The following is a 27,186-nucleotide window of genomic DNA, read 5'->3' as shown; positions in this document are numbered from 1 at the left end:
CCCACAAACACACACACACATATTTTGTTTAATACTGTATATCTGCCAATCAATGGCTGTGTGTAGGGTTGCGACTGGGTTTTGTTGCAATCGTACCTGCCCACAGAAGTAGGTGTGACATATGGATGTCATGCTTCTTCTTCTGTAGACTACAAGGGGAGAAAATAGCAGCGTCTGGGGACCTATTTAGGGGATCAGAAATACTAGCGAAACAAACTATAGATAGAGAAGGAAAGCATTTTTGGACAGTAGAGGGCAAGCACTTGCTAACAGTATTACATTTATTCTAGCTAGAGTTCAGCTTTAATGATTAAATATGACTTATGATATAAAATTATAAGTTGCCCTTTGAGATAGCATCAGGCTAGCAATGCAATTAACATTTTTATTGGCTTAAGGTTCATTCCATCCAAAACTGGCATTTCAGGTGGAGATGTTTAAACTGAATCATCCACTGACATTTTATATCTTTTGGCCGCTCTAGCTACCTTATCACCCTGCTGGATTTTACCTAACCTCTGTATTAATATCGCTTGGAAATGCACACTATATGTGAGGTTCTGTAGGTGCAAAAAACATCAGACTCACCTGTGGGATAACTTTGCAAGACCTGATTAAGTCACTGAATCCCATCCATTGCTGGTAGTCGGGATATTCTCCCTTCTTCAGGAAATACTGGTGGCCCTGGAAATTGGGGCGCTCATATAGCATCCAACAGCCACTATCAACTTTGATGGAATTACAGCGACTGAAGTAAGAGTGGAGGTCAGCACAGTCACCGCTGCATTCATAGCAGCGACCCTGAAAGTTCCTGTCCTCGAAGAAGATGATCTGCAATAAAAATTGTTACTTTACTGGTTGTAAATGAATGTTTTTGAAAATAAATCTCAGGATGTAACTATTACTATATCACAAGCTACCAATTTAAAATAAACTACAGTACATTCCCAAAAATGAATTAACAATAACAATGACTAATATTTGAAATATAAATAAACTTTAGTATTGTTTTTTTTTACCTTTCCCATTTTAGTTGGACTGTGGATGCAGCTTCCCAATACCCAGTGCAGAGTCTAGTAGCTCTTATATACATCAGAACCCATGCTCGATCTGCAGAATTCTGACAAAAGAGAACATTTTCTGTCCAGTAAGGGAAAACGTCACCAGCACTTTATCTCTGCTGTATTCAGGGGAACCTTTGACGTCCAATATGCTTTTTAGGTGTTCTAGTTTTGAATTGTATTCCTTGTAATCACTTTCTAGAGATTTTTTGGACTATAGGGTTAATGTTGCTGATTAAGTCATAATCAGATTTTAGGAAATGGCTTTGTTTGATTATATTGGGTATATTTTCTGAATATATGCAGCAATGAAAATATTTTATTCGGTAACTTTTATCATACATCTTCAGTATTCAGTATAATCTTAACAGCTCTGTATTTTTAAAACATCTGGATTGTGACATAAAAAGATATACAGTATTTGGTTATGAACTCCCATGAGACTTCTCTAAATAGTGACACTATCTAATTGGTATTCTAGACATTGGTAAACTGAGTTGCTAAAGCTGAACTTTGGACACAGAAACTTTAATTTATATATATATTATTTAATAACCACAAAGGATATAAATCCACTGTGTGTGCGCCAAATGCCTTTGCAAAACCAGTAATTAGTTTGTAAAAGTAGCAGTTACATCATCTATGTGCTCCACGTAGCCTGTTCAAAAAGCAGAGCTGTTGGCGGGGCCAAGCAGACCCACCTACTACAAACTGCTTGTAGAACTACAGGAGGGGGGTGGAGACAAGACCAGTCACTCTGCACAAGGGGAGAGAGCGGTATGGGAACCTCCGGCACAGTGGCAAAGTTTCACACTGGATTACTGTACAGATCTGTAGGAAATACACAAAGCACACTAAGATTCAAGTAAGAATATACAGGTTTCTTGTATTTAGATGATGTTTTCTTATTCCGAAGTGTAGCATTAAATGTTTGCACAGACTATTGAAGGTACTTTCTTCCAGTAATATAAAACAATAGCTTAACAATAAACACTTGTCTTCCCATCTACTCTATGAAAGAGATTTATATTTTAAAGCAACTTATTCCTTTTAAATGTTAATAAAGCTGAGCACCCTGATAGGCAAATATTGTCTAAGTACAAGATCCATGTGCATTCTTCATTGAATCTTGGTGAGCTTCGTGTATTTCTTCAGATCTGTGCAGTAATCCAGTGTGAAACTTTGCCACTGTGCCTGAGCTTCCTGTATAAAAGACCAGTCACTGCTGCTCTCTCCCCTTGTGCAGGGTGACTGGTACGTTATCCACCCCCTCCTGTAGTTATCTGCAGGCAGTCTCTAGTGGGTGGAGCCTGTTGGGTCCCTCACACAGTTCTGTAGCACAGTGATGATGTCACCAGTATTTTTAGAATGTAGTATTTAGGTTTGCCTAGGTAATTGGTGCACACAGTGGATTTATATCCTTTGTGGCTATTGAGAAATATATTTAAATTAATGTTTTTGTGCTTTATTTTTACCTCAGACATGATCTGTATTTATTGAAGTATATTTGTTTCAGCAGACCTACACATTTGGGTAGAAACTATTTAATTGGCTAATTTAAGCAACTGAACTTATTTATGCTAATTAAAGCCATCCTTTTGCTCTGGTCTTTACCGCAAAACGTTTGTGTAACTACACTTTAAATGAATATTGTACAATTAGAGCAATACAAACAGAAGGCTTATAAATGAATAAATATACATGTATGTGTATTTGTTTATAATGATAGTTATTGCTGTACCAGAAAAAATGCTAATTCAGATAAGTTTACTCTATGTGGAAGATCAACTGATATCAGCCATAAAAATGTAATATCATCCATACCCGTAGAGAAAGTGGACTGAAAGGTATGTGAAAGCACTGGACCAGTAGGCCTAAACCAGTAGAAAGGATGTAAATCCAAAAAGTGGGGGTAATACTCTTTGGAGGAGGTAAACCCTCAATAAGAGTACGCTCAGGCCCGGATTTCCCACAAGGCCACCAATGGCCGGGCCTCGGGGCGGCAGAGCGCCGAGGGGCGGCAGCGGTGACCTTGTGGGGAAGTTGCGGGCGCCGGTGTAAGGTATCCGGCGTCCGTTAAAGAAAAACAGTAAAAAAATGTTTTTAAAGTAGCCCTGCCCCAAGGCCAGGTTCCACAATACGCCCCCCCCCCCTGCCATCTGGTTGCCATTCTCAATTGGTGGGGAGGGGGGGGTAGCGGTGAGGGGGGGGGATTAGGGAACCTGGCCTTGGGGCGGCAGGTGGAGTAAATCCGGCCCTGAGTACGCTTGTTTGTATGTGCGTCTGTGTACCTATTCAAGGTCCTAGGTTGCTGCCACTCTGGTCACAATGGGGCATCACTCATCAGAAATCAAATCCTGGATGTGTGGTTAAAAGGACATATTAAAAAATGGTCATCTCGCTTGAAGCTTTGTTTGAACTGTTTATTTAATTGAAAATGTCAGCTACAGTACATTTCAGGGAAATTGAACACTACCTTCTTCAGAGCTGGAGCAATAGTATGTAATGGAATCAAGAATAACTGCCCTTTGTAGCCTGAATTAAGGCTGGATTGGTGTCAGCGAGGGCACCTGACTGGATCTCAGTCATCCAGTCGGCTGTCTTCACTTCAAAGTCATGCTAATTCAGCCATAATTCAAGCTACAAAGTGCACTTCCTGATTCCATTACATATTGTTGCTCAAGCCCTGTTAGAAATTTGACTGTTATGTATGTTTGCCATAAATCTTTTTGCTTTATGTTGGCTTGCCAAGTTTAGGTTATTGTCGTAAAGATTAAATGGACAGCAAGTCAGCTTAATAATGGAGACTTTATTTATATGATATATCTAATATGATATATATATATTATTAGTATATCTCTATTCAAAGCATTTTTTTTTGTTTAAGACAGAATGAGAAAATATTTAAACCCCTGTTGTATAGCAGGAAATAGAAGTAAGGTGCTGGATCTTTTAAAACAGTAGATGTTCTCAGTTAGGTCTTAAGCAGTGTGGACGGAATGATTATCGCACGATAATCGCAAAGTATATGGAAGGTGTGCGACCGTTTCTACTGTACGGTCGCACGTCTTCCGTTCAGCTCTCTCAGGAGTGGAGGCCAAAGGTCAGCTCTTTGCTTGAGTAACAATTAGGTGTACAAGGAGAAAGAAGATGAAAGCTGAACATATAAAGTATAGATTTAGTTTTATCCAGGCTCTTAAATCATAAAAAGCCGAAGTGTTTAAGGTTTAACCAGCATCTACGGTGATCATACCAATTACCCCTCAGGATCCCTCCAACTATATTAGTCCAATACATACTTAATTTAACTGTACCAAGCCCAAATGAAGGGGGCCATTTGAACCCCTGAAATGTGTTGGGTTTTTATGATTTATCCTCATTATTTGTCCTGGTGACTTATGCCATCAACTCAAAATGTGTCTCCTTAACAGAAGGTGAGGGAAAGCCTTCCAATGATGATACCTGTTCTGGGGATAACTGTGTTAGAGAGATTGTCCACTCACTTTGGAGCGATTTCTTCCTATTACCTGTGTTGTGTAATAGGAAGTGATAGCTTCCTAATAAAACAAAGACAGCAAAAAGAAAACTGACAGGGGTTTTAAACATTCTGTACTCTATGTAAAAATTATTTGGCTGGATATACACTTTAAATTGTGTTCTGAAAAGCTCTTGATACATTGATATGTTGATCCCTGGTACTAAAATATGTTAAATAACCTACTTGTCTCATGAAGTATATTTGATCAATATTTTGTACACCCTATAACCTGAAAACCATTTTTATGTTTCACTTTTTCAGAGTCTTTGGTAGTCCATCCAGCAATCTTTCTGTAAGTTACCAGAGTTTGGTCAGTTTAGTCCTGAAGTGACAGCTGTGTAAACTACATGGGCAACTGCTGGCAGTGGTCCTTGTTCTGTAAAAGGGCTGAAAACTCTAGCACTGTAATCTCTTGATAAAATGTGCTCATTATCATTATACTGTACATAAAGCAACAATAGGCTGAACTGCTACACTGACACGGCTTGCAATGCTGTTTTCAACTGAATGAAAAGTGTTGAATGCACACTAAAATAACTAGAATACAACTATTTATTTAGAAGGTAATTGCTGGATACATTTCCTCTAGTCATCATTCAGCTGACTTTGTCATATTTATCTCTAGATCATCAAGATGAAACATTTCATATGAGATTATGTGACTTTCTGAAATACATTTATAAAGCAGTAATGTCTTTAATATATTTACCTTAAAATATTTAACAGATTATAAAATTAGAAGAATGTAGTATTTAAAAGAAGAAAACGTGTAAGAATAAGGGTCCTTGTAATTCTTGTGAGGCAATTCTATCGTAACCTTACTTTTTAAAGATATAAAAGTAAAGGTCCTGCCTAGCAACACATTCTTCCAAATACCTGTTACTAGTTTCATTAGAGAGAAAAGCAATCTGTCTTGTTTCATGGGTCAGTTCCAACATCTGCCATCCTGCTGTCCAATGAATATGCTCTTGCTGGCTACTTAATGGAAAAAAAGAATGGCAGTTTGGTGGAGCTTAGCCTTGAAGTCAGAAAAAGTCAGGCCTCAGTAGCATGTTAAAACCAGCAGGTTGCCTTCAGAAAACTACAGGGGGACTGGAAACGAGACCAGTCACCCTGCACGAGGAGAGCAGCAGTGACTTGTAGGCATGGGCTCGATGTTCAAGTCGAACGTGTCAAGGTCTTACCTTGTCCTCATGGTGGCAGCCATTTTGGACATGTGCAGACTGCAGTCTCTTTTATATCCTCTGATTGCATCATTGAATGCCTGCTGCCTGGGCGTCGCACAGTGATGATGTGGCATCACCTGACTATATCAGTCTGCTCAGAATTCAGGTTCATTGCCCTTGCGTTTGTGCTCCAAGGTGCATCTCTGGCGATCTGAGTTTCTTTGTGTGTTCCTGTGTATGATCCGGTCCGGCTGACGTTTCCTCTGGCTCTCGACCCCGCATCGGCAGACGTACCCGCATTGGACTTGATTCCGGCTTGGACGACTACCCGCTTTGGACGTGACCCTGGCTTGGACGACTACACGCTTTGGACGTGATTCTGGCTCGGCAGATGTACCCGCATTGGACTTGACCGGCTTGTTCCTGACCTCGCTGCTCCCTAATGAATGTTTATTTATATTCCTTTAAATAAACAACTTTATTTTACCTGCGTTTCCGTGTGGTCTGGCTCCCGTGACAGAACGTGAGTTCAAATCGAACATTGGCAGTTTGTGTGCCCAGCAAACACACAAACTGTCAGGAAATTCGATGGGCTGTTCGCCCGCTGAGCGCCCTGCAAGGGACTGCATCTTGTGAAGCCCTGATTGGCTAAAGCCTTGCACCTGACCACAGGTACTCTGAAAGAGCCATGATTAAGCAAAGTCATGATGACTTTGCCCAATCATGGCTCACCTGTCAGATCCCGTACTACTGTAAAAAGTTGGGTGGAGCTAGCTTTCACCGCTAGCTCTGCAAAATTGTTTATATGTTTCTGGCATCTGTCAAAATGCCATTCTTCAGCTGGTGTTCATCGTGAGCGGACGGCGGTCGTCTTTGCTTTTTATTATTATTTCTATTTATTTTTTATTGTTTTATTTTTTATTTCGTCGAGTCGTTGTAGTCGTGGACAATGCTGGATGTCGTGATTGACCCTGGATTATGTCGGCGGATCCATTTTTTTTAGTTAACCCTTTAGTGAATAGGTAGGCGTACAAGTACCCCTTACTCATTCACAAGGGGGGAGGCCGCATCTGGGTGCCCCTTTATTAAAGGGGTACCCTCATGTGAATAAGCCCCCTGCCCGCACCACCACAACCAACGCCCCAGGGCTTGTGGGGAAAAGGCCCTTGTCCCCATCGGCACAGGGTCCAAGGGGCTTTTCCAGGGGCCAACATGGAAAATTACCTTTCAAGTGCCTCCCCCCGCCCCTTATTGCATATAAGCCTTCAAAATGGGTCAATTGATTTTCAAAGTTCTACCCCATAGACTTGCATTGAGTTTAACGTTTTTCATGTTCTAAGTACGAATTCGAACCGAACAGGGGGGTGTTCGGCCCATCACTAGTGACTGGTCTTTATCACAGGAAGCTCCTGCACAGAGGCAAAGTTTCACAAGGGATTACTGCACAGGTCTGGAAGAAATGCACAAAGCCCCCCAAGATTCAAGTAACAATACTCATGGCTCTTGTCTTTAGACAATATTTACTTGTCATGCAAGTCAGCTTTATGTTCTTGTTACCTCATACCTGTGGCATAGTATTAAAAACGGTACCCCTATTAGTGAACTGCTTGATGATAGTTTTGTAGATCATAATAGAATAGACATTGTAGCAGTATTATGTGTAGGGAAGAATAGTAATCCACCTAAAATACAAGGCTGTATGATTTACCCTCACTCTGAGATCAGTTGACCATGGGTGTCTACAATTACACATTATTCCTGATATGATCATATTGGTTAGATTGGACGATCATCAAATCCATAAGAGCACTTTTACTGTATTTGAAGCTCACTTTGCAGAGATGTCTGAGGGAATGTTTAAAGATATGTGAGAAAACTCACATATCTCTAATATTTTTATACAAATAGTTACAACTTGGTTCTCTCTTCTTTAAGTCCAAATAAAGTGATACCAAATATGAACAGAAATGTGAGTTCATTTATGCAGCTGCTATATACAATTTTTAATATATATCAAAATAAAAAGCTACTTGTTTATGTCTATGCAGAATTTGAGAGCCACACATCCCACTTATATCAGTAAATTACATTATTTTACCATGTCCTTCAAAAGTTAAAAGTCAGGACTTGTCATCTGTTTACCAGAAAGAGCAGATACAGACCACAAACATTTGTGATCCATTTCTCAGGGAGAAGTATTCTTCCACTGAAATCCCACTAAACATCCACTGCCACAATCGTGTGCATCAATAGGTGACACTGTTCAAGGAGTGTGCCTTCCTCATCAGAGCATTTCAGTATGTACTTTTTTTTAACAAAATTCTAATTGCACATTAGTATGGTAATGCAAATATACACTGCAACATTTTCTTTAATCAGGAGTTGTCTATTTTTAAGGGTTACAGGGTATCATGTTTTAGTCCAGGGTTAAGCATTAACAATAGGGTCAGTGTTTAGAAATAAGGAATAGATTACAGGTTATAGTGATTTTTTTAACCCCTTTTATTTTAAATTTGCCACATTACCTAAACTTGATGGCTAATATATGTTCATGCCACAAATGTATTACACAAAGATTCAGTTCTTATGACTGCCATGTTTATTATTAGACTATGGGTAGAACTAGCCATAAAACTGTTATTCGTCAATTTGAATACTTTAGTATTAAGATTTCTTCTCCAAGAACTAATAAGTTTAAAGCTATAAACAAACTGAGTGAAGTTTAAATCTAAATGCTGACTTCAGATAAGTAGTCCTATCAGTTGTGTTTTGTTTTGGTCCTTAAGGATAACTGTACATTTATACGACCCCCACTCCTCTGGGTTCTTTGCTGTGGGGCCCACTTGACACCACACAGTTTTTTGTCCAAAGGATGCCCGGCTGGGCTGTGCTTCTTTTCTCTAATTAGTATGGAAAGGTTGTTTATTTTTCATCTCAACTATGGATGGCCATTCCACAGGATGGCGATTGTGGTATGAATGTATGGAAGAAGAAGAAGCACCTAATGGGTCACACAGCATATATCTTAAAGGAACAGGAACAGAAAAGTGTAACCTTTGGGTTTGGGGTTGCTGGGAAGGGGAAGAAGGACATATAATGGAAACTTTACTAAATATGCAGTTATCCTTTAATCATTTTCCATACTAATACATATACATACCACTGTATTAACTAGAAAAATGTGTAGGTGTTTTGAGGATTGTGTTCCACCCTGTCCATGCTGTTTTTTTATCAGAATTTAATAATATACAGATCTAGTGCAGGGAGGAAGACTAGTTGTTTGAACAAATTTGTATTTATTTAATTTAAAAAAAATCAGTAATTTTCTTGAAGGAGCCAACCCTGGCATTCTGGGCACCCCAGTCAGTAAATCTTCTATATTCTCCTGGTCTTAGGTAGTATTGGCGCCCTTTGTAGTTGGAAAGCTCATAGAAAATCCAGTACCCATCAAACACATTGCAGGACTGGATGTCATGATGACTAAATCGATCAGATACCGAAGGACAGTCTTCCATGGCCTCCAACATTTTACCTCCAAAGTTATTTCTTTCATAGAGCCTCAGCCTGTAAGATTCTTTGTACTGTAATAGTAGAACACAAAATGAGAACAATTCAACTACAAATAAATACATTTTACATCTGAATGAACACATATGGGCTTATTTAATAAGGCAGTGCAAATAAGGATGTACAAAGTATAGTGACCATTGGCAAATAGGAAAATATAATCCAAGAATCCAATATAATCGAAGAAAATTGGATTGGTCAGTATGGTTTATTGTATATCTTGTTATCTTCATTAGTGATGGGCCGAACACACCTGAGTTCGGTCCTCAGTCGAACTTTCGAGCATGAAAAAAGTTCTAACTCGAACTTCAAACTCAATGTAAGTCTATGGGACCAAAACTCTGAAAATCAAATGTCCACATTTTGAAGTCTCATATGCAAGTTATTGGCCATAAAAAGGGTATGGGGAGTCTGGTACTGCCCTGGGGGACATGTATCAATGAAAAAAATACTTTTAAAAAATACAGTTTTTAAAGGAGCAGTGATTTTAACATTGCTTAAAGTGAAACAATAAAAATGAAAAATTAATTTAAAGATCATGCCTGGGGGGTCCCCTTAAACTGACTGTAAAGTGGCACATCTGTAAGAACCTGCTGCAGCAAATGACATTTATAAAGAAAATAATGACATTTAAATTGCTGATATTTGGTTTTCCCTTAATCTTGTTATTCTTCTCCCAACCCTTCAGTTATTATTGACGAGTGCAGGATTGGGCCCTGCTCTAAAAATTCAATATATTGACCCGTCACACACCTGTCTCCTTGTTGGCCTTTCAGAGATGATGTGGGGCTTATTATAACATTTTATTAGAGAATGTGGGATGGGAAATTGGTGCTTGGGTGCAATACTTTATCGAATGTGGTGCTTGGTGCACTATAAACTGTTGTACAATGGCCTGCGACCTAACTTTACTCAATCAGGGTTCTGCAATGCACACAGGGCATTGCGGGGCACTCGGCGGACGAACAGCCTGCTAAACGCCCTGACAGTTCGTGTGTTTGCCGAACAAACAAATTGCTGATTTTTGAGTCAAACTCACGTTCGACTCGAACATCGAACCCGTGCCTAATCTTCATATCTTTCTGCATTCCTTTACTGATTATCCTTGTAAATGTATGTAACTGTTTACAGTTATATCTGACTTAGCACTATCTTTACTATACTAAGCAATAATTGACAGTAAAAAAAAGCAATATGTCTACGAAATCCTCTCCTGATCAGTGCAGTATGGATCGGATGTTACCGCTGTGACATCCATGTCCATACCTCCATCTTGCGATGGAGGAAAAAAACGAAACTGCCAGACCCCATTTGTGAATATGGGAAACCTGATCTAAACGGACGTGTGTTCATTTACATCAGATTACCCCCTATTCGGCACAATCCGGTCCATCTAAACGGATCACTGTTCCAACCGGAGCCGGGGGTAAGCGGGTGTAAACGATGCTCGACTGTTTACAACCCATGTGTGATGCCATGGAGATATCAGGTTAAGCACTTGTTATCAGTATAGAAGATGACTAAAACCCTGTCTGCTTTTATTGCTATTTGCATACCTATTGTGGATTTTCCCTCACTTCCTATCAGTCGATAATGGTGTCACCAGAACAGGAGCCGGATGTGGGTGAAAATCTCCCTAACAAGGGCTCAGGCAGCAATAAAACCTGCCAGATGGTTTATCCCTTCCCCAATCATTCTGAAACCAAAAAGATCTTTTTAGATGGCGTTTCACTTTAAGTATCTAAATACAGCAAATCAGTCATGTTCAACAAGATACACTGTACAATATACTATAAACTCTTATAAGTAAAGATGAGACTTACTGGTGGAATTGCAAAGCAGGATTTAATGGAATCATTGAAACCCAACCAATGAGAGAAATGTGGATACTCTCCTCGCTTTATAAAGTACTGATAGCCCTTGTAGTTGGTCTGTTCATAAATCATACAACTTCCCTGCACAACTCGAATAGAGTTGCATCGATTCAAGTAAGAGCTCAAGTTAGGACAGTCACCAGTACACTCATAATATTGGCCTTGGAAGTTCTTGGCTTCATAGAAGAATATCTGCATCTGTCATTGAGAACACAGGAAAATATGATCCTTACTGAATGTTTGGCAGGATCAACAGGTATTTTTTGTACTTATCAAACATATATAACAAAACACTTTCAATGGTATATTTAACAGACCAGAATAGAGCAAAAAGGAGACTTTGTTGTTAAGGTTACAGTGCAGTATATGATTATTATATAAAAAAAACAAAAAAATGCACTGCACTCAAAGTTTGTATGATAAAAACTAGGGATGCACCGATATATTGGCCGCCGAAACATATCGGTTGAAAATGGCACTTTTGTCTGAATGCCGAAAGTGCAATTTTTCTGCCGATACAGCGGCATGTTCCTGGTTTCTTTCCTCCCCACTGGACGCTGCTCTGTGTTCCAGCAGGGAGGAGAGAAACTGTGACAGCCGCCGAGCTCTGCGGGAGGAGAGCGCTGTGAGCGGCCGGCGTCTCTCCTCCCACACCGCTCAGCCTCCTATCACAGTCCGGCAGAGCAGTTTGTGGGCAGAGACAGCCCGCGCTGTCACAGGAGGCTGAGCTCTCCTGAAAAAAATACTAATGCAGCCACCACTTCTAAGCACTGTTAAGCTGACCTACTATTATACACAAATGTGTCGAGGACAACCAGAAACATGACATGCGGGTGGCTGAGCGCTGGAAGTCTTGTCATTCTAGGCAATTGCCAAAGCTGCATTAGAAACAATGTTAAAATGTATGCAACTGGCTTGGAGTCTTAACACTAAGTCAAAAATTATTTGGTAAAATTGTCACATTTAAGGGCAGGTGCACACCTGGGCGATCCATGACCGCACGGCAATTGTGCATGATACCGCACGGATTGCCACACGGTCACAGAGTCGCCCATCACCAACGATCGTGCTGTGTGTGCCATTATTTTGTAATGGCACCCCAGTCACGCTGGGGGGATCACACGGTTTCTCGCCGCGATTCTGCCCGTGCATCCGAACACAATCGCGGCTAAAGCAGCTGCGCATCGTGTATTGCCAAAAAAAGGTACATGTACCATTTTTCTGCGATTCCCGCGCAGATGTACCCCATCAAATCAATGGGGCCGCGCTGCAATCCCTGTCTGCAATTGTGCACGACCGCGTGAACCCGGGACGCATGTCTCAGTCGCTTAGGTCTGCACCGGCCCTAATAGAGTGTGTGAATGGTTACATGGTTAACTATACCCATATATTAAAGCAGACCTCTACCCGCTTTCGCTAAAAAACACATCAGCATGCAGCTCTGCCTGGTAATTTGAAATCCTCTTACATTCATTAGTTAAACACATATTTTTTGCTTTCACTTACAATCACTGTACTGAAAGGGTTAGGTACTCGTTTGTGTCTAGGGAGGAAAACATAAAAGTTATACTCCCTGATCCTCTGAACCAGCTTGCTCTAAGACTGGTCCCTTGAGCTTCTCTCCCCCTCTGCTGCAGTGGTATAAGATCCTATAAAGCAAAATGTTCTATACACCACAGTATAGAGGATGTGAGGACATTGATGGACATTTTATTGCTGCAGTGTAAAAGGAGATAGGCTGGAGGAAGCGCTGTCACAGCCAGCCGGCTTCAAGGATCAGGTGGGTATAACTTTATTATTTTCATCTCTAGACCAAAACGAGCACTTAAACCTTGCAGTGCAGGTGTAGCACCACTGCAAGGGTTAATAATCATTTTCCCTTGAATTCTGCTTTAAGATTAGGGTGAAGTTCCACAGATTCACTTACACATAGTAATTATTCACAGAGCTACACTAAACTATGCTTAAATTATCTTTGATTAGAGCATAAATATTAACTGTAATAATAAAGCAAAAACTATGCATACCGTTACCTTGCTGTGCTTCGACCTGGGGCAGTACACAAAATGTAAAAGCAGGGAGCTGTCACCATTGAAGAACATCACAGGGCAGTGAGTTCTCTATATATACATTGCACAGGCTATACAATGGAAACTAGTTAACACAGTGATAGGAACTGATAGTTCTGCTTTGTGTTTGCTAATGTATATACATCTACAATATATACATCTACAATCTACAATACGACTGACATTGAATAAGCTGCTTTAGTGGTTTCTGATAGCTATATACATATGTTTTCTATGCAGTTATACGATACAGGTTATATAAAAAAAATCTGACAATAGGAACAAATAGAAATAGCTAGTAGTGACCACATAACCTGGGTTTTCCATGTATGATTTTAAAGGTCACATGCTTTTGTTTGTGTTAAACAATGAACTGGTCGTGTGATCTCCATAACAATACAAACCTGTACATGTTTCACCTCCAGTGATCTCTTAACCTGGTCAGGGTAGTGCTAGGTAAGCAATCGCTGTTTTTTTTTACAGAACTGCATTTTAGATGCTCGAAATAACATAAATGTATAAAGAGAAATGGCTGAGATATGCGCTGTGGCTTTTTTGCCCAAGCTGAAGATAAAGCTGTTTATGACAGCTCACCCGTAAATTTTGGTGCTACATGTAATGTATGAGAATGCTTATAACCTCTATATTTGTTCCAGAGTATTCTTCTTTCATGTTTTTAATTCTGTTTTCACCGTCTATTTTGTTTGACATTCATCACCTACACAAAAGATAAAGGAACATTTCCCTCATGGAAACACAGACAGCAATGAAGTCCTGATAGAAGTTCTAATTCTCCCCCACTCTAATAGAAAATATGTTATAGCTATCATTGGTCATACCGGGGACAATTCCTTTCTCTTCTTTTCATTCACTTCTTTATGTCAGAGTTGCCCCCCGGTGATCTGATGACTGGTGGGGTTATGATCAAAAAGCAGCAAGAAAGGTGCAGAAAGCACATTTTAATAGAATGGGTAAAGCAGGGAGAGTGAGATTGTTGCACTGTAGGTAGAAGGCATGTGCGGCATAAAAAAATGTGTTTTGTTTCTGTTCGTTAAAGGAGAACTATGGGTTTAGGGCTTTTCCCCATAGTTCTCCTTAGGGTAATGGGAGGACACAAACTAGCGTCCTCCCGTCACCCTAGGCTCAGTATACCGCGAGCTACAGCTAGCGGTATACTGAGACGCTGCAGCTGAAGCGGATCCCGACAATTATGTCTATCTAGAGGCAGGGCCAGCTGTACCCGCCCCCTCCCTTGTCCGTTCCGCCAGTCAGCGCTGGAAGATCGGAGCGGGGAGGGGGGAATCCAGCCACTCCCCTGTCACGGCAGAGCGCCGTGACAGGATCGAGAAGTGATCGAACGCCGGTATGTGTTCGCTCACCACCTGATCTACTGAGCCGACCTGTGACAGTTTCACTGTCACAGGTCGGTCAGAACTATGAGGCTGAGTGCAAAGCACTCACCTCATAGTTCTCCTTTAAGCAAATAGTTTTGTTTAGTCATATTCGTTACGTTAGAATAATTTATTTTCGGAATGATTATTATTAATATTATTATTAATATTTTGACAAAAGTAGTTATTGGTTATTCCAAATTAATTCATAATTTCAGATGGTCGGTTGTTCATTATCGTGTACAATTCGTTATTTCAGAAGACTGGCTATTATTAGGTAGTAGACAAGTTGTCTGAAATTCAATTTGGTTCGGGTTTGGATTCGGATGATATGAAGATTCGGAATGGTACTATTTTTTCAAACACGATCAACATCCGAATTAAACTAATGACCCCAAAATTTTTGTTATCATTTTTTTGGGATTAGATGAAATCCGTTACTATTGTTGTTTGGATGTTTGGATATTTTTGAATCTCCGAATAACATGAATTCGTCTGAATTCTGAATCGTAACTAAACGAATCGCACATGTCTAGTACAGTAGATACAGCTTCCTCTCCAACTAGAACAATAGCGATTAGATAATGGTGACATCACCAAGTTGTACTCCAAATCTTGTGAAATTAGCAGTTGGGTCATCAGTGCCTTAGGTGATCTCTCACTACAGATATACAGCTAAGAGCCTTCAAACAAAGGAAAGCCAAGTCACAGTCACGTGTTCGGAAGAGCACTGCTATTTTCAGGAAAATATTCAAGGCAAAAATTTTTTTTTTTAGGATACTGATTAAGTAAATAAACATTTCTAGATGTTCCCTTTAAAGAAGAACTCTGGGCAAACATTTTATTAACTCTTGCAGTGAGGCTACCTTAGTACCGCAAAGGGTTAACTGCTTGTTTTTGACTAGGTGCTAAAAAAAAAAGCTACACTCACCTGAACCTCGGAGATGGCTTTTCTTAGACCAGTCCTTTCAGCCTCTCTCCCCCTCCTCTGCAGCAGTCTAAGGTCCTGTAAATCATCACATTCTAAACACTGTGTATAGATGTGAAGACGCTGAGGAACATTCCAATGCTACAAAGCAGGAAGAGACAGGCCCCAGAGACCGGAGAAGCAGGAAGTCGACTCAGTGGTTAAGGTGAGTATAACTTTTTTCTTTAGCACCTAGTCAAACACGAGTAGTTAACCCTTGCAGTCTAGGGGTAGCCCCACTGCAAGGGTTAATACAAGTTTTGTCCTAAGTTCTTCTTTACCAGAGCAAATCTTCATTGTATGTCTTCAGGTGCATATCAATAAACACAGGTGAAAAGAAATGCTTAAGATAATGTTTAACCCTTTCGCTGCCTACGCCTTTTTTGCTTTTTTTGCACACGTTATAATTCACATTTAAGGCCTGAAAATTACCTAAAACCTCCCAAACATTATATATTTTCTGAAAGCAAAGACCCCAAGGAATAAAATGGCCACAGTTGCAAATTTCTATGTTGCACGATATTAGTGCAACTCTTTATCAAACCAAATAACTTTTTTAAAATGCACATAAGTTCATTTTAGTTGATTAATGATACACTGCGCTATTAATCCAATCTAAAAATGCAAATGAATAATCCTAAATGAAGTGTGCTAATAATAAACATAAAAAATAGAAAAAATCACTCTAGAACATAAAAAACGGTGTAGCTAAGTAGTGTCAAAAACAAAACAAAACTAATACACCATAATAATATAAAAAAATCTCATAAATATCCATATAGAAAGTGACAAAATCATCCACAGTGTTCATGTAAAAAAATGAAAAAAAAACACTCATCAAACTAATAAGACATAAGATTTCAATAATTCCTAAAATAAAATAAAAAAACATGAGCAGTATATATAAGAGGATAATAAGTGATCTTTATAAAATCATCTGGTCTAAAAGGATCCTTCAAGCAATTCCTCCAAGATATTAGGCAAATAAATCCAGATCTCTCAATGATTCATATAAATCAGAATGGCGGGCAGTGCAAACAAGGACATGATGGGCGATCCTCAGATAAACGTAAAGGCTTTTCCTCCAAGGTAATTCTTGTGCACTCTTATTTCATGTTTTCATTTCAGTCTTGGATTAAATATATATGATATAACATCAAATGATTATTTACTTTTCAAGTATGAGCTTGAGAGCCTATCAATGTTGTGATAATGGTTGGGTTACAGTAGGCAGTTACTGACATCTAGTGTTAAAACCTAATAGTTAAGTGACACTACACTTATTTAGATGGAAAAAGAAACTTTGTCAGCACCATGGGCGAAAGAATCTCTATGAAAGGGATGTGATTCGAGTTCAAGGATGGTTCTTAGGGTTCAAGGTGAATCCCACAGGTTTGAGATTTGCAGTCCTGGTGAATTTGTGTGTATAGCGTTTGAATTATGGCCAACAAGCTTAAACGAGAAGATAAGGGGGCTTTTACTTAAGAGAGCGCCCTCACTATAAAAGGTGGGGCAGAGCAGCCATAGTGTCAGTGAATCGGAAGTAGCTGTAGGGAAAGGTTAGGGAAAGCTGCCTACTTTTTGGTTCTTTTTATTGGGGTCTTTTTTGTCTTTTATTTTATTTTGTGCTTGATTTGTTACTCTCAGCTGCTGTACTTTCTTTCAGCTGCTGTCCCAATTTTTCTTTTTTTCTGCAAGGCGTCACTAAAAAAAAAGGGCAATATATTGTTTTTTTTATTTTATGTTATTAAGGCCTGTATTTTAAGTTAACTGCTTTTTTAGGCTAATTTCTGTGTTTTTGTTTTTTGTTTATGTTGACAGAGCCTTTTTGGGGGTGCTCAAAGTGGAGCATTCACTTTTTACAGGTCATCTGTTCTTGGAGCTGGCTTTTATTCACAGCATGCCACTGTATCATTTGAAAGAAAAGAACAGTACTCCAATTACCTTACATTATATCACTCACGTTCACTGAACCCCTTTATCCCCAAGATGAAATACAAGTTGTGTCTCTTGTCCCACACCCCTGGAGGTGATAACAGGGAGTGTGGGGACACAGAGTAGCATGGGTGCCAGGAACAGGAGCTGTCTAGGTGGCAAGTCCAGAAACTGTGAACGGCTGTGTAGGATCAAGCAGGAAACAGCAGGTAGAGACAGATCGGAGTCACACACCAGGGTGAAGCCAGCTGGGTAGCAAGGTACTAAAATGAAAAACAAGAGCAGGGTCATGGGCTGGAGCCAGAAACTGGAGGTCAGAGCAGGACCAAACCGGAGGCAGGAAGCAGAGTCCAAAAACAGGTCGAGGTCAGGCAGCAGGCAGGAAAGTAGTGAGAGGGCAAGCCAGGTCAGAAAGAAGAATCAAACAGAACTTCTGAATGCAGGTAACAGGACGAACTGAAGATCAGTCAGCAATGAGGGAGCCAAACGTGCCCATTTATATACGGTAGTCCAAGTGTCATTTCCTGTGCACCGTCATGCTTGCGGGTGCACGCATTTCTTTGTGCACATTCTGTTACATGGGTTCTTGGATGTGTGTGCGCATATGTGCACGATTGTGTGTGCATGCATATGTGTGCGATAGTGCATGTTTACTTCCAACTTTGAGCAAAAGTCTGTGAATAGTAGTCTGGGCATGCGCGGAGTCTCTTACAGGACTTCTCTTACTTGGTTGAAACAGATCTGTTATTATGTGTCACTGTAAATCTACCTGAAAAAGAAGCATTTTTTTCAAACTATAATGAATCAGATTGGAATAATTCTGCTGTATGTATTTTTTCTTATTGTCATTTTTAGCTTGGCATGATTCGAGTGCATCAGGCAGTTGTTGATGACAGTCTGTTCAAGATGTGCTTTTCTTTGGCAGCACTTCCTTACAAAAAAAACGGTGCACTCAAAACAGCACACACCGCCCCAGGCTATTAAAATTCAGCTTCACAGTCTCAGACCCCCGACCCCATTGTACTGAAGGATCTCTCTGACATAACACATGCAGCACGTGGTACATTCTTGACACCCAGTAGTCCATGGGTGTAATTACTTTTATGTGTTTTAGTTTTTAGTTTTACGTTTCCTTCCCATGTTTGCTTAATGAGGGCAGAGACAGCCTTAAGAGGTAAAAAAATGTATAAAAATTAAAATGATATAGTATGTAAATCTGCAAATAATGTTAAAAAAATTAAAATTTTAAATATATAGTGATGGCAGGGTAAGAAAAGTAATGAGTCAGATGCTGTGTTTGGCTCTCACTCATCAAAGATCATGTTTCTGCCCTTCCTAACTTGTTTCAGAAACTCTTGGTCTGTCACTCCTTGATTAAGACCTAATTCAGTTTACCTCTGTACTTCATAAACAGCCTTTTCCTACCATTAAAGACATTTCTCTCTCTACTGGCAAAGTTATCTTGCAAGGAACCTATTTTTTGTTTTGGCATAGAGACAAGGTGGTGTTGAGGGCTAGGACTTCCTTCTTGTCTAAGGAAGTACCAACTTTGCATTTACAACTCTTCCGGTGTTTGATTGACCAGGGCAGGGATGGCCTTACAAGGAAAAACAATGAAAATGTTAATAGAGACTTTGAAACAATTTGGAAGATATTTAAATAATAAAATGTGTAAAAAAATGTATATACCAACCACAATCATAACATACACAACTTCCAGTCTATAACAGTCCATGTCCTCCTTCAGACTGCCTCTATCATCATTTATGAGCCTTTGAATTTGTTTACAGTCTATTGCTCAAGCTCTCTCTTCCACTGTTACTGTCACTCCCCGCTATATTTTTATCTTGGTCCATTGAAATATATATTTTTGTCTTGCTCTGTTGTACTAGCACTATCTCCTTCACTTGCTCTCCCAACCAGCTACCCAATCTCTCTCTTCTAATCGCACCCCACCCTGTGTTATGCGGGATCTCTATAGCTTGTCACAAGAGTGACAACTCTCCTCTCTGCAGAAGCTGCTGATAACAAATATAAGATGGTGGCACCTGGCAGCAACAGAAACAGCAATAGAACAGAAAAATAGATTGAATGGTATTGTTACAGCTAAATGACAATTCTGCAGATTTAAAGTTTTAAATACTGGTATAAGGTGCAAATATTAAGAAATGGATCTATATAATGAGAGGCTCAAAAAGAAAAGGAAATTCTTTGTGATGTGGATCAGGTTAAGATCTGGTGACAGGGTCCCTTTAAGGTTCTAAGTCTTTTTAAAAACTATTAGCAAAACAGGAAATAAGCCAAATTTGTATTCATTTATTTTCTTTACAGACAAAATTAAAATAAGTTTAACATAAGTTCAATGATGTTGCATCTAATAAAAGTCCATGATTTTTTTCAAAGATCCAACTCTGGAATTTGGTGCTCCCCAGCTGCTATATCTCCTATATTCTCCAGGTTTCAGGAAGTATTGGTTTCCCTTGAAGCCAGGTTCTTCAAAGAATATCCAGTAGCCCTCAAGCACATTAGAGGACAGAACATCACGAACATGGAAGCTTTCAAAGATGTTAGAGCAGTCATTGACGTATTCCTTCATCTGACCACGGAAGTCTTCTCTGTCATACAATCTTATTCTGTAAGTGCCACGGTGCTGTACATAAAACAAAAATTATATATATTATGGATTATTTGTTATGCACTAAGCTCAGTCAGGGGAGGACTGAAAATTCAGCCCTCTATGCCCAGTCCAACTCACTCATTAATGCAATATGAATATTATATTCTGATAAACAACAAAAGTGTCTTGTGCCAATTTTGCAGTATTGTAAAAACCAACACCAAATAATTCTAAAAAGACTCCAGAGACTTCCATGGGTCTGCTTCTGTAGACCAGTACTCAACTCAACGAGTGTCTTGGAACTCATTTTAAGGCCTCATTCAGACAGGCTTTCACACCCATGCGGCATGCACGCATGTAAACAGGGAGGGACAGGTGCTGCGTGTAATTGCACACAGCAGTCTGTTCTTCCCTATGTGAGCACACGGTTATATGCTGTTATCCGCACATCCGTGTGGGTCCAGGTGTCCGCACTTGGACACAGACAGTGTGCTTCCAAGTGTGGACACCCGGACCCGCACTGATGCGCAAGGATGATATCACATTGCAAACGATAGTATTTGTGGCTGCTATGTTACCAGATAGGCTGTCATGCTGAAAAGGCTGCCACATTTAAGATTATGCAAGAAGAAACAGAATGTCACATTGTGACAATGACAATGTGACAGATTGTGACAGATTGTGAGAAACAGTCCCACAGGAAAGACATAATGTGAGAGACTCTGCTATGTAAAAGAGACTGTGATTTGATGAATGCTGTCATTTTGGCAGAATTCCCTCTATGCTTTCTTGCAGAGCACAGGGAATTCTTTGGGCCTGGACTGACTTCACAGACCTGATTTTATGTACCTGCTGTGATTTTGTCATATTACCGTCAGGCCAAATAGGGGACTAATTGGTCTGTGCCTTCGCAGTACATTCAGCTTAGGCTGAAGGAACAAGCCACGTACCTGACTGGGCCTTGGTAATGTCATCCTACTATATTATGGACAGCAAGGGCAGGATTTACTGTTAGGCACAGCATGGCTGTGTCTAAGGCAATAGAGGCAAAGAGGCAACTTTTTTCAGCAACAGAAATACAGTAATATCTTATCATTCTTATTTAGAACATGTCCCAAGCTGGGGCAGGACCAATAAAAACAAGAAAATGTTCTGTATAAAAAAGGTGATCGAAAGAGAAGAGTGTTGCTTTAGTTTGTAGGGACCTGTATGCCTACAGGTTCCAGTAATAGAGATCCAGCCCTGGTGATAGCCAGCTTCCAAGTGGGTTGGAGACATTTGATATAATACCATTGGGAAATGATTAGATAAAAGCATATGTAAGGTTTAGAAATTAAATAGAAAAAAACTTGCATAACAAAATATTGCATATAGTATACATTTTCAATTCAATCATGTTAAGCCTTTTTCTGAAATGCAGTATTTTATGCAAAGTAAATGGATTCACTAAATTAAAAAGACATTGGTGTCAGTTCTCTGAACTATAACACATGCATTATTTTCTTTACCATGTTATATTTGCTATTTTGTTTAAATAAAAAGTTGTGTTCTTAATCCACTGAAGGTTTTAGTGCATGAGTCTGAAGAATTTACTGTATTCACAGTATATTACTGGATTCTTTGAGGCATTTATTGAAGTCATTCAAGTTAAAGATGAAGGGGTTGATCTACTAAAGGCAAATAGACTGTTCACTTTGTGAGGGAATTTCCACTATGCTGGGGAAGTTATGCTTAGCATAATGAATGAGGTGAAACTCTGCTGACTTCCATCATCCAATCATGAGCAAGCAAAAATATTGTGTTTTTAAAATTTTCCTTGTGCCTGATTGGGTATTCTTTGAAAAGTGAAATGTCACCACATTCATTAAGTTAATGGGAAACTTCCCTTGAAAAGTGCAAATTCCCTTGCAAAGTGAACAGCCTATTTGCCTTTAGTAACTTAACCTTATAACAATGCAAAAAAAACCCAAAAAACTCCTTTTTTATGTAATCTTCTAGCATAATAAAAAAAACTAATGTGATATTTATCTATATGAATTGAACACAATGATGAGAAAATCATCATGGAGTAAAGCACTAAATATAATTTATACAGTTCAGTGGATTGAACCACAATCTATGGTTTTAATAAAAACACAATGTTAAAGGGTAAAAACTCTTAAAACTGAAATTACAGCTTCAGGAGGGTCCAAGATGGTTGAATCACCTGCTGGTTTCTTGTATTTTCTCAGCTCCACCCACCAGTGCAAGATCTTTATATCTACATTTTTATGTTATAGAAGTGCATTCCAGTTACTGTACATGTAAATTAAATTAAGGAAATTACAGGCTGAAGATTGATTGCAAGAATAACTTACATTAGGGATTGAGTGGCAAGATCTAATGGAGTCGTTCAAACCCAACCAGCTCTGGTAGTCAGGGTAATCTCCTTTCTTCAGGTAATACTGATGCCCCATATAATTAGAACGTTCATAGACCACCCAGCAGCCATTCTCTACACGGATTGAATTGCAGCGTGCAAAGTAAGAATGCAGATCTGCATTGTCACCAGAACATTCATGGGACTTTCCCTGAAAGTTCCGGTCTTCATAAAAAGTGATCTGCAATAAAAGATAAAAACAAAAAATAAAGAAAAAGAGACTTTAAACACCTTTCTTATTGTACAAAGCTATGACATTTTTTAAGTATTGTATATTTAAAAAAAATGCAGGTATCCTCCAAATCTAGTTGACAAGATGTAAATGGTGACTTACAAGTAATTTTATAACCCATATTCATAAAGACAATTATATAATGTAGAAATAAAACAGATATCTAAACCCTAACGACAAGCATTTTTATATATTTGCACTTACCAGCTCTTAGATGTGGTGGCTGCATTCGTTTTTTTGCCCTAAGTAAATTTTCAACATGAGCAGACAAATACCTGCTGATCCTGATAGAAATCCAGTGTCCAAACAATGTTATTATCCTTCTCAGCTATGTTCTGTGACCTACAGTCCTCCCCCCATTAAGGAGATGAGAAGAGGAGCAGGTAAAGTAGCCACCACTCCAAGCTCACTCCCGTGATGGACAACAATCTCACATTTAGTTTACCAATTTGTATTGAGATTGTAGTACATCACAGGAGTGAGCTTGGAGGGGTGGCTACTTTACAACACACACAGGGACCATGGGGAACAAAAGTAGCCACCCTCCAGAAGGAAGGACAGTGTCAGCACCAATTCAAAGATGATTTGAGGATCTAAAGCTGAGTGATGCACAAATAAGTTAAATTTTTGTTAGTAGTTAAGGTACTTAAATGCATTTTTAAGATGTATCTCCTGCTTGTAGTGACACTTTAATGACAGTAGTCACCAAGAAAAATAAAAAGGGTGGATAAAAACAGCAGAAAAATTGACAGAGAATCTCACCATCCACTAATCTAAGAAATCTAGAAAACAAGATTTTACCAGACCTCTGTGTTAATTACAATTGGAATGGGTTAATGCTATATATGGTCATATGTATTTTTGTATTATTTGGCAGACTTGAGACTTTATATATTGTTGCAAAAAAGGCCAGCAATAAATGTAAAAAAATTGAATTCCAGCTATTTTGGTATAAATAAGTCCCTTATTGTGGTGCATAAAAGCTAAAACTTTAATGGATATAGATTGTATATAGAAGTAAAAGTATAACATTACCTTGCCCATGGTTAAGAGACAGCTGTTGTAATTTTCCTGTGTTTTCAGAGAGGCGTTCTAACCTTTTTATATGTAACAGACCATGGGGCATAATTGCATATCCTAAACAAATGTATTCTCCTACCCAATCACAATGAAAGTGCATTTTACAGAAACTTCTTTGTATACTACTGTATGACTGTACATTTTATTGGATGCTTTTCATTTAGGGTTTACAGAACTTGCTAGGTCAACACAACTTTTATTATGTTACAATCTACCTGGCCTGAGCGGGAACCATCTGGCAAGATGACAAAATAACTATACGTTTTATATAATTATTCTAATATTAATTTATAGGTCAAAATAAGCTAATATATTTTGTAAAAAAATAAAGAGCAGAGAGCCAAACATACAATGCATATACGATCAGTTTTGATTGGTAATACTAAAGGAGATATACAGGTGAAACTCAAATAATTAGAATATCATGCAAAGTTCATTTATTTCACTAATGCAACTTAAAAGGTGAAACTAATATATGAGATAGACTCATTACATGCAAAGCAAGATAATTCAAGCCGTGATTTGTCATAATTGTGATGATTATGGCTTACAGCTCATGAAAACCCCAAGAACCCCAAATCCACAACCTCAAAAAAGTAGATTATTACATGCAATCAATAAAACAAGGATTGTACATAGAACAATATTGGACCTCTGAAAAGTACAAGCATGCATATGTACTCAGTACTTGGTTTGGGCCCCTTTTGCAGCACTTACTGCAATTACTTTTGCACGATATTCTAATTATTCGAGTTTCCCCTGTATATTCCAAAACAGTATTATTTTCTCCCTCTCTCCCCCTCTCTGTGTGCACGTGTGTGGTGTGTGTGGTGTGTGTGGTGTGTGTGGTGTGTGTGTATATGTACAGAGAGGCACACATATATAAAAAATAATCTCTAAAAAGGTTCTATTAATTACCAATAAACGTTTCATGGTAATTCTTTTTACAGTGTGAGTTTTTTTGCTGTAATTCTAGATGCATCCCTAATTCAAACATACAATAGTTGAGCTGACAGCCCAGTTTGCTTTCTGCAAGTTATTCATGAGTTTAAACAATCCAGTGGTCACTTTACATCTAAATGCACAGATAATAAATTAGACAAAAACCTAGTAGAGAGTTACATGTGTCTGTAATAGGCCTACAGACAAGAAACTATGTTTAAACCGAATTAACAGGACTAGTAGGTGAATCAAATGACCATATATAAGTGTTTGTGGACTATAAGTCATAAAAATACCACGTGAATCCAAGTACCGTTAAACAATGAAAAAACACGGTACTGTACTAATAAATAAATATATATACGGTTGAAAGGTGTTTTTTAACCAAGTGTTTCTAGGTGTCTCAGTGTGTAAAAATAAAGTGAATAGATCTACACAAATGAAAAATTCCTTCGCTTTTTTACACCTTAATGTGCATTGATAACATCAAGTGACAAATCATACATGTGAAAAATTCTGGTGGATAGACAGAAGTAAAAGTAGGTAAAAAACAAAAATAATTGTGAATGACAATTAATTGTGCTGCACAAAAATATATATAAACAAATAAGGTCTCTATAGTAGACAGCTCAGCTTCAAAGACAGGTAGCAGAGCCTTCCAATGTTCGGTAGAGTAGTGCTTTACTGGGGTTTGTATTGAAACCAATACATCCCACTAATAGAATGCGTACTCACAGCAAACTTTTGGCTGTAACAGACAGCCCCAAACGTTTTGTCTGATGGGACACCGTCACTGCGGCGTCTTTCATATCTCGTGCTTTACCATCAGTCCTCAATGTGAAATATTCCCACAGTCATGCAAAGAAAAATTCTTTCATCGGGTAATAGTTCCAGAAATAGTTTATTTAAAATATCTTTTAAAATTAAGAATCACAATTGGCCGGTCCGAAAACAAACGTGTTTGGTATGGTAGACCCGCCCCTACGCGTTTCGTCACCACCGACGTCCTTAGGGGAAATGCAGGTTTGTCTTCCCATACCAAATCACAGTATATATAGCGTACATCAGAGTTTATACAACAATGGGCCACTAGATGTCTCACTAGCCCCATACATTGGGATTGTTTCACATCTCCTTAAACTGGATACAAATTAGATACAGATTAAACACAAAGTAAATGGTAAGAAGTTACTAGTTCTTTCTCACTTGTAAAGGTAAACAATCTCTATAAACCAGTATCTTAATCAATCATATCCTATTCTTCATACACCCCACTCATAGTGCATATTTTAATACATATTGATCTAACATAAAATTAACAATAAAATGCCTAAAAGCACATACAAAAACCATTGTAAGAAACTAATGTTTAAAAACTAATGTTTAAAATTCAGGTATCCCGTCGCTAATTATCCTTCCAATCATTAATTTTTAATTTTAAGACCAATGTAAAATGATTTATTACTTAAAAAACAGTTCAAATCGAAATTGATATTTAGACACTTGGGGGTCATAGTATCCATTGTAAAGATCCATTTCGATTCGTCTGTGAAATGTTTCGAGTCAGGTTTGTTCCCCTCCAATGGCTTTCAACCTTGTCAATCCCGGGTTACCTTCAGAAGTTTCGGATTTTTATTATGGAACAACTTGAAATGTCGTGAGAGACTATGTTTGGTGAAGCCATTTTTTATATTATTTATATGCTCCTCTAGTCTCTTCTTGAGCATCCTCGTGGTCCTCCCTACATATTGTAAGCCACATGTGCAGCTTAATAGGTATGTCACGCATTTACTGTGGCAAGAAATAAAAAAAATTATTTTATATTCCTTATTATTGGTAGTGGATCTAAACAAGGTAATCTTTTTTCTAGCCCCTATTAATTTACAGCATGCACAGTATTTGCATGGATAGAAACCTACTCCCTTAAACAAAGTAATCCCTGGTTTTGGGGGGTCCAGAACACTGATGGCAAGTTTATTTTTTAGATTTGGGGCTCTCTTATATATTATTTTTGGTCTATTAGGCAGGATAGGACCCAGCACCTTATCTTTTTTAAGGGATTGCCTGACTTTCAGTCCTACCATAAAGCGGTCCACCTTAACAGGCTCCTAGATTGGCACGTCCACCGTGACCACAAAAGATGGGTCTCTCTGGAGAGGGCCGTGCACCAGCTCCCGATAGAAGGACTCCCGTGGCTTTCCTCCCTACTCACGCCCGCGGTGAAAGGTCACCCGTTGATTGCCCCTACCATCCGTACTGCCCGCACGGTAATGCGTAACACTTCATTGGCCCCTACTCCCTCGCCACTGACTCCTGTCTTAGGGGACC

The 27,186-nt window shown here is 38.9% G+C and overlaps 3 protein-coding genes across 3 annotated transcripts in view; all 3 read right to left on the bottom strand.

The window, feature by feature from the left end:
- Nucleotides 1–1,028, bottom strand: part of LOC108790188 (gamma-crystallin 2) — a 3,102-nt gene extending 2,074 nt beyond the window's left edge. Inside the window, exons 1-2 of the mRNA XM_018560399.1 lie at nt 1,020–1,028; nt 589–831 (exon numbers count right to left, since the gene is read on the bottom strand). Of these exons, the coding sequence (XP_018415901.1) occupies nt 589–831; nt 1,020–1,028 (252 nt within the window). The remainder of the gene's footprint in view (nt 1–588; nt 832–1,019) is intronic.
- Nucleotides 1,029–9,070: 8,042 nt separating this feature from the next.
- On the bottom strand, nt 9,071–11,404 carry LOC108790195 (gamma-crystallin M2-like). Its single transcript, XM_018560406.1, has 2 exons — nt 11,156–11,404; nt 9,071–9,346 (listed from the first exon to the last, which is right to left on the bottom strand). The coding sequence occupies exons 1-2, from the start codon at nt 11,402–11,404 to the stop codon at nt 9,071–9,073; spliced, it is 525 nt and encodes a 174-aa protein (XP_018415908.1).
- Nucleotides 11,405–19,942: 8,538 nt separating this feature from the next.
- Nucleotides 19,943–23,880, bottom strand: LOC108790194 (gamma-crystallin B-like). The gene is made up of 3 exons (XM_018560405.1): nt 23,872–23,880; nt 22,543–22,785; nt 19,943–20,218 (listed from the first exon to the last, which is right to left on the bottom strand). Exons 1-3 carry the CDS (start codon nt 23,878–23,880, stop codon nt 19,943–19,945), a joined length of 528 nt encoding a protein of 175 aa, XP_018415907.1.
- Between the last annotated feature and the right edge of the window lie 3,306 nt (nt 23,881–27,186).

Source organism: Nanorana parkeri, unplaced genomic scaffold (genome assembly GCF_000935625.1).
Source record: "Nanorana parkeri isolate BGI_ZX_2015 unplaced genomic scaffold, ASM93562v1 scaffold453, whole genome shotgun sequence".
NCBI lineage: Eukaryota > Metazoa > Chordata > Amphibia > Anura > Dicroglossidae > Nanorana > Nanorana parkeri.
This window is presented reverse-complemented; position numbering and strand designations above follow the sequence as displayed.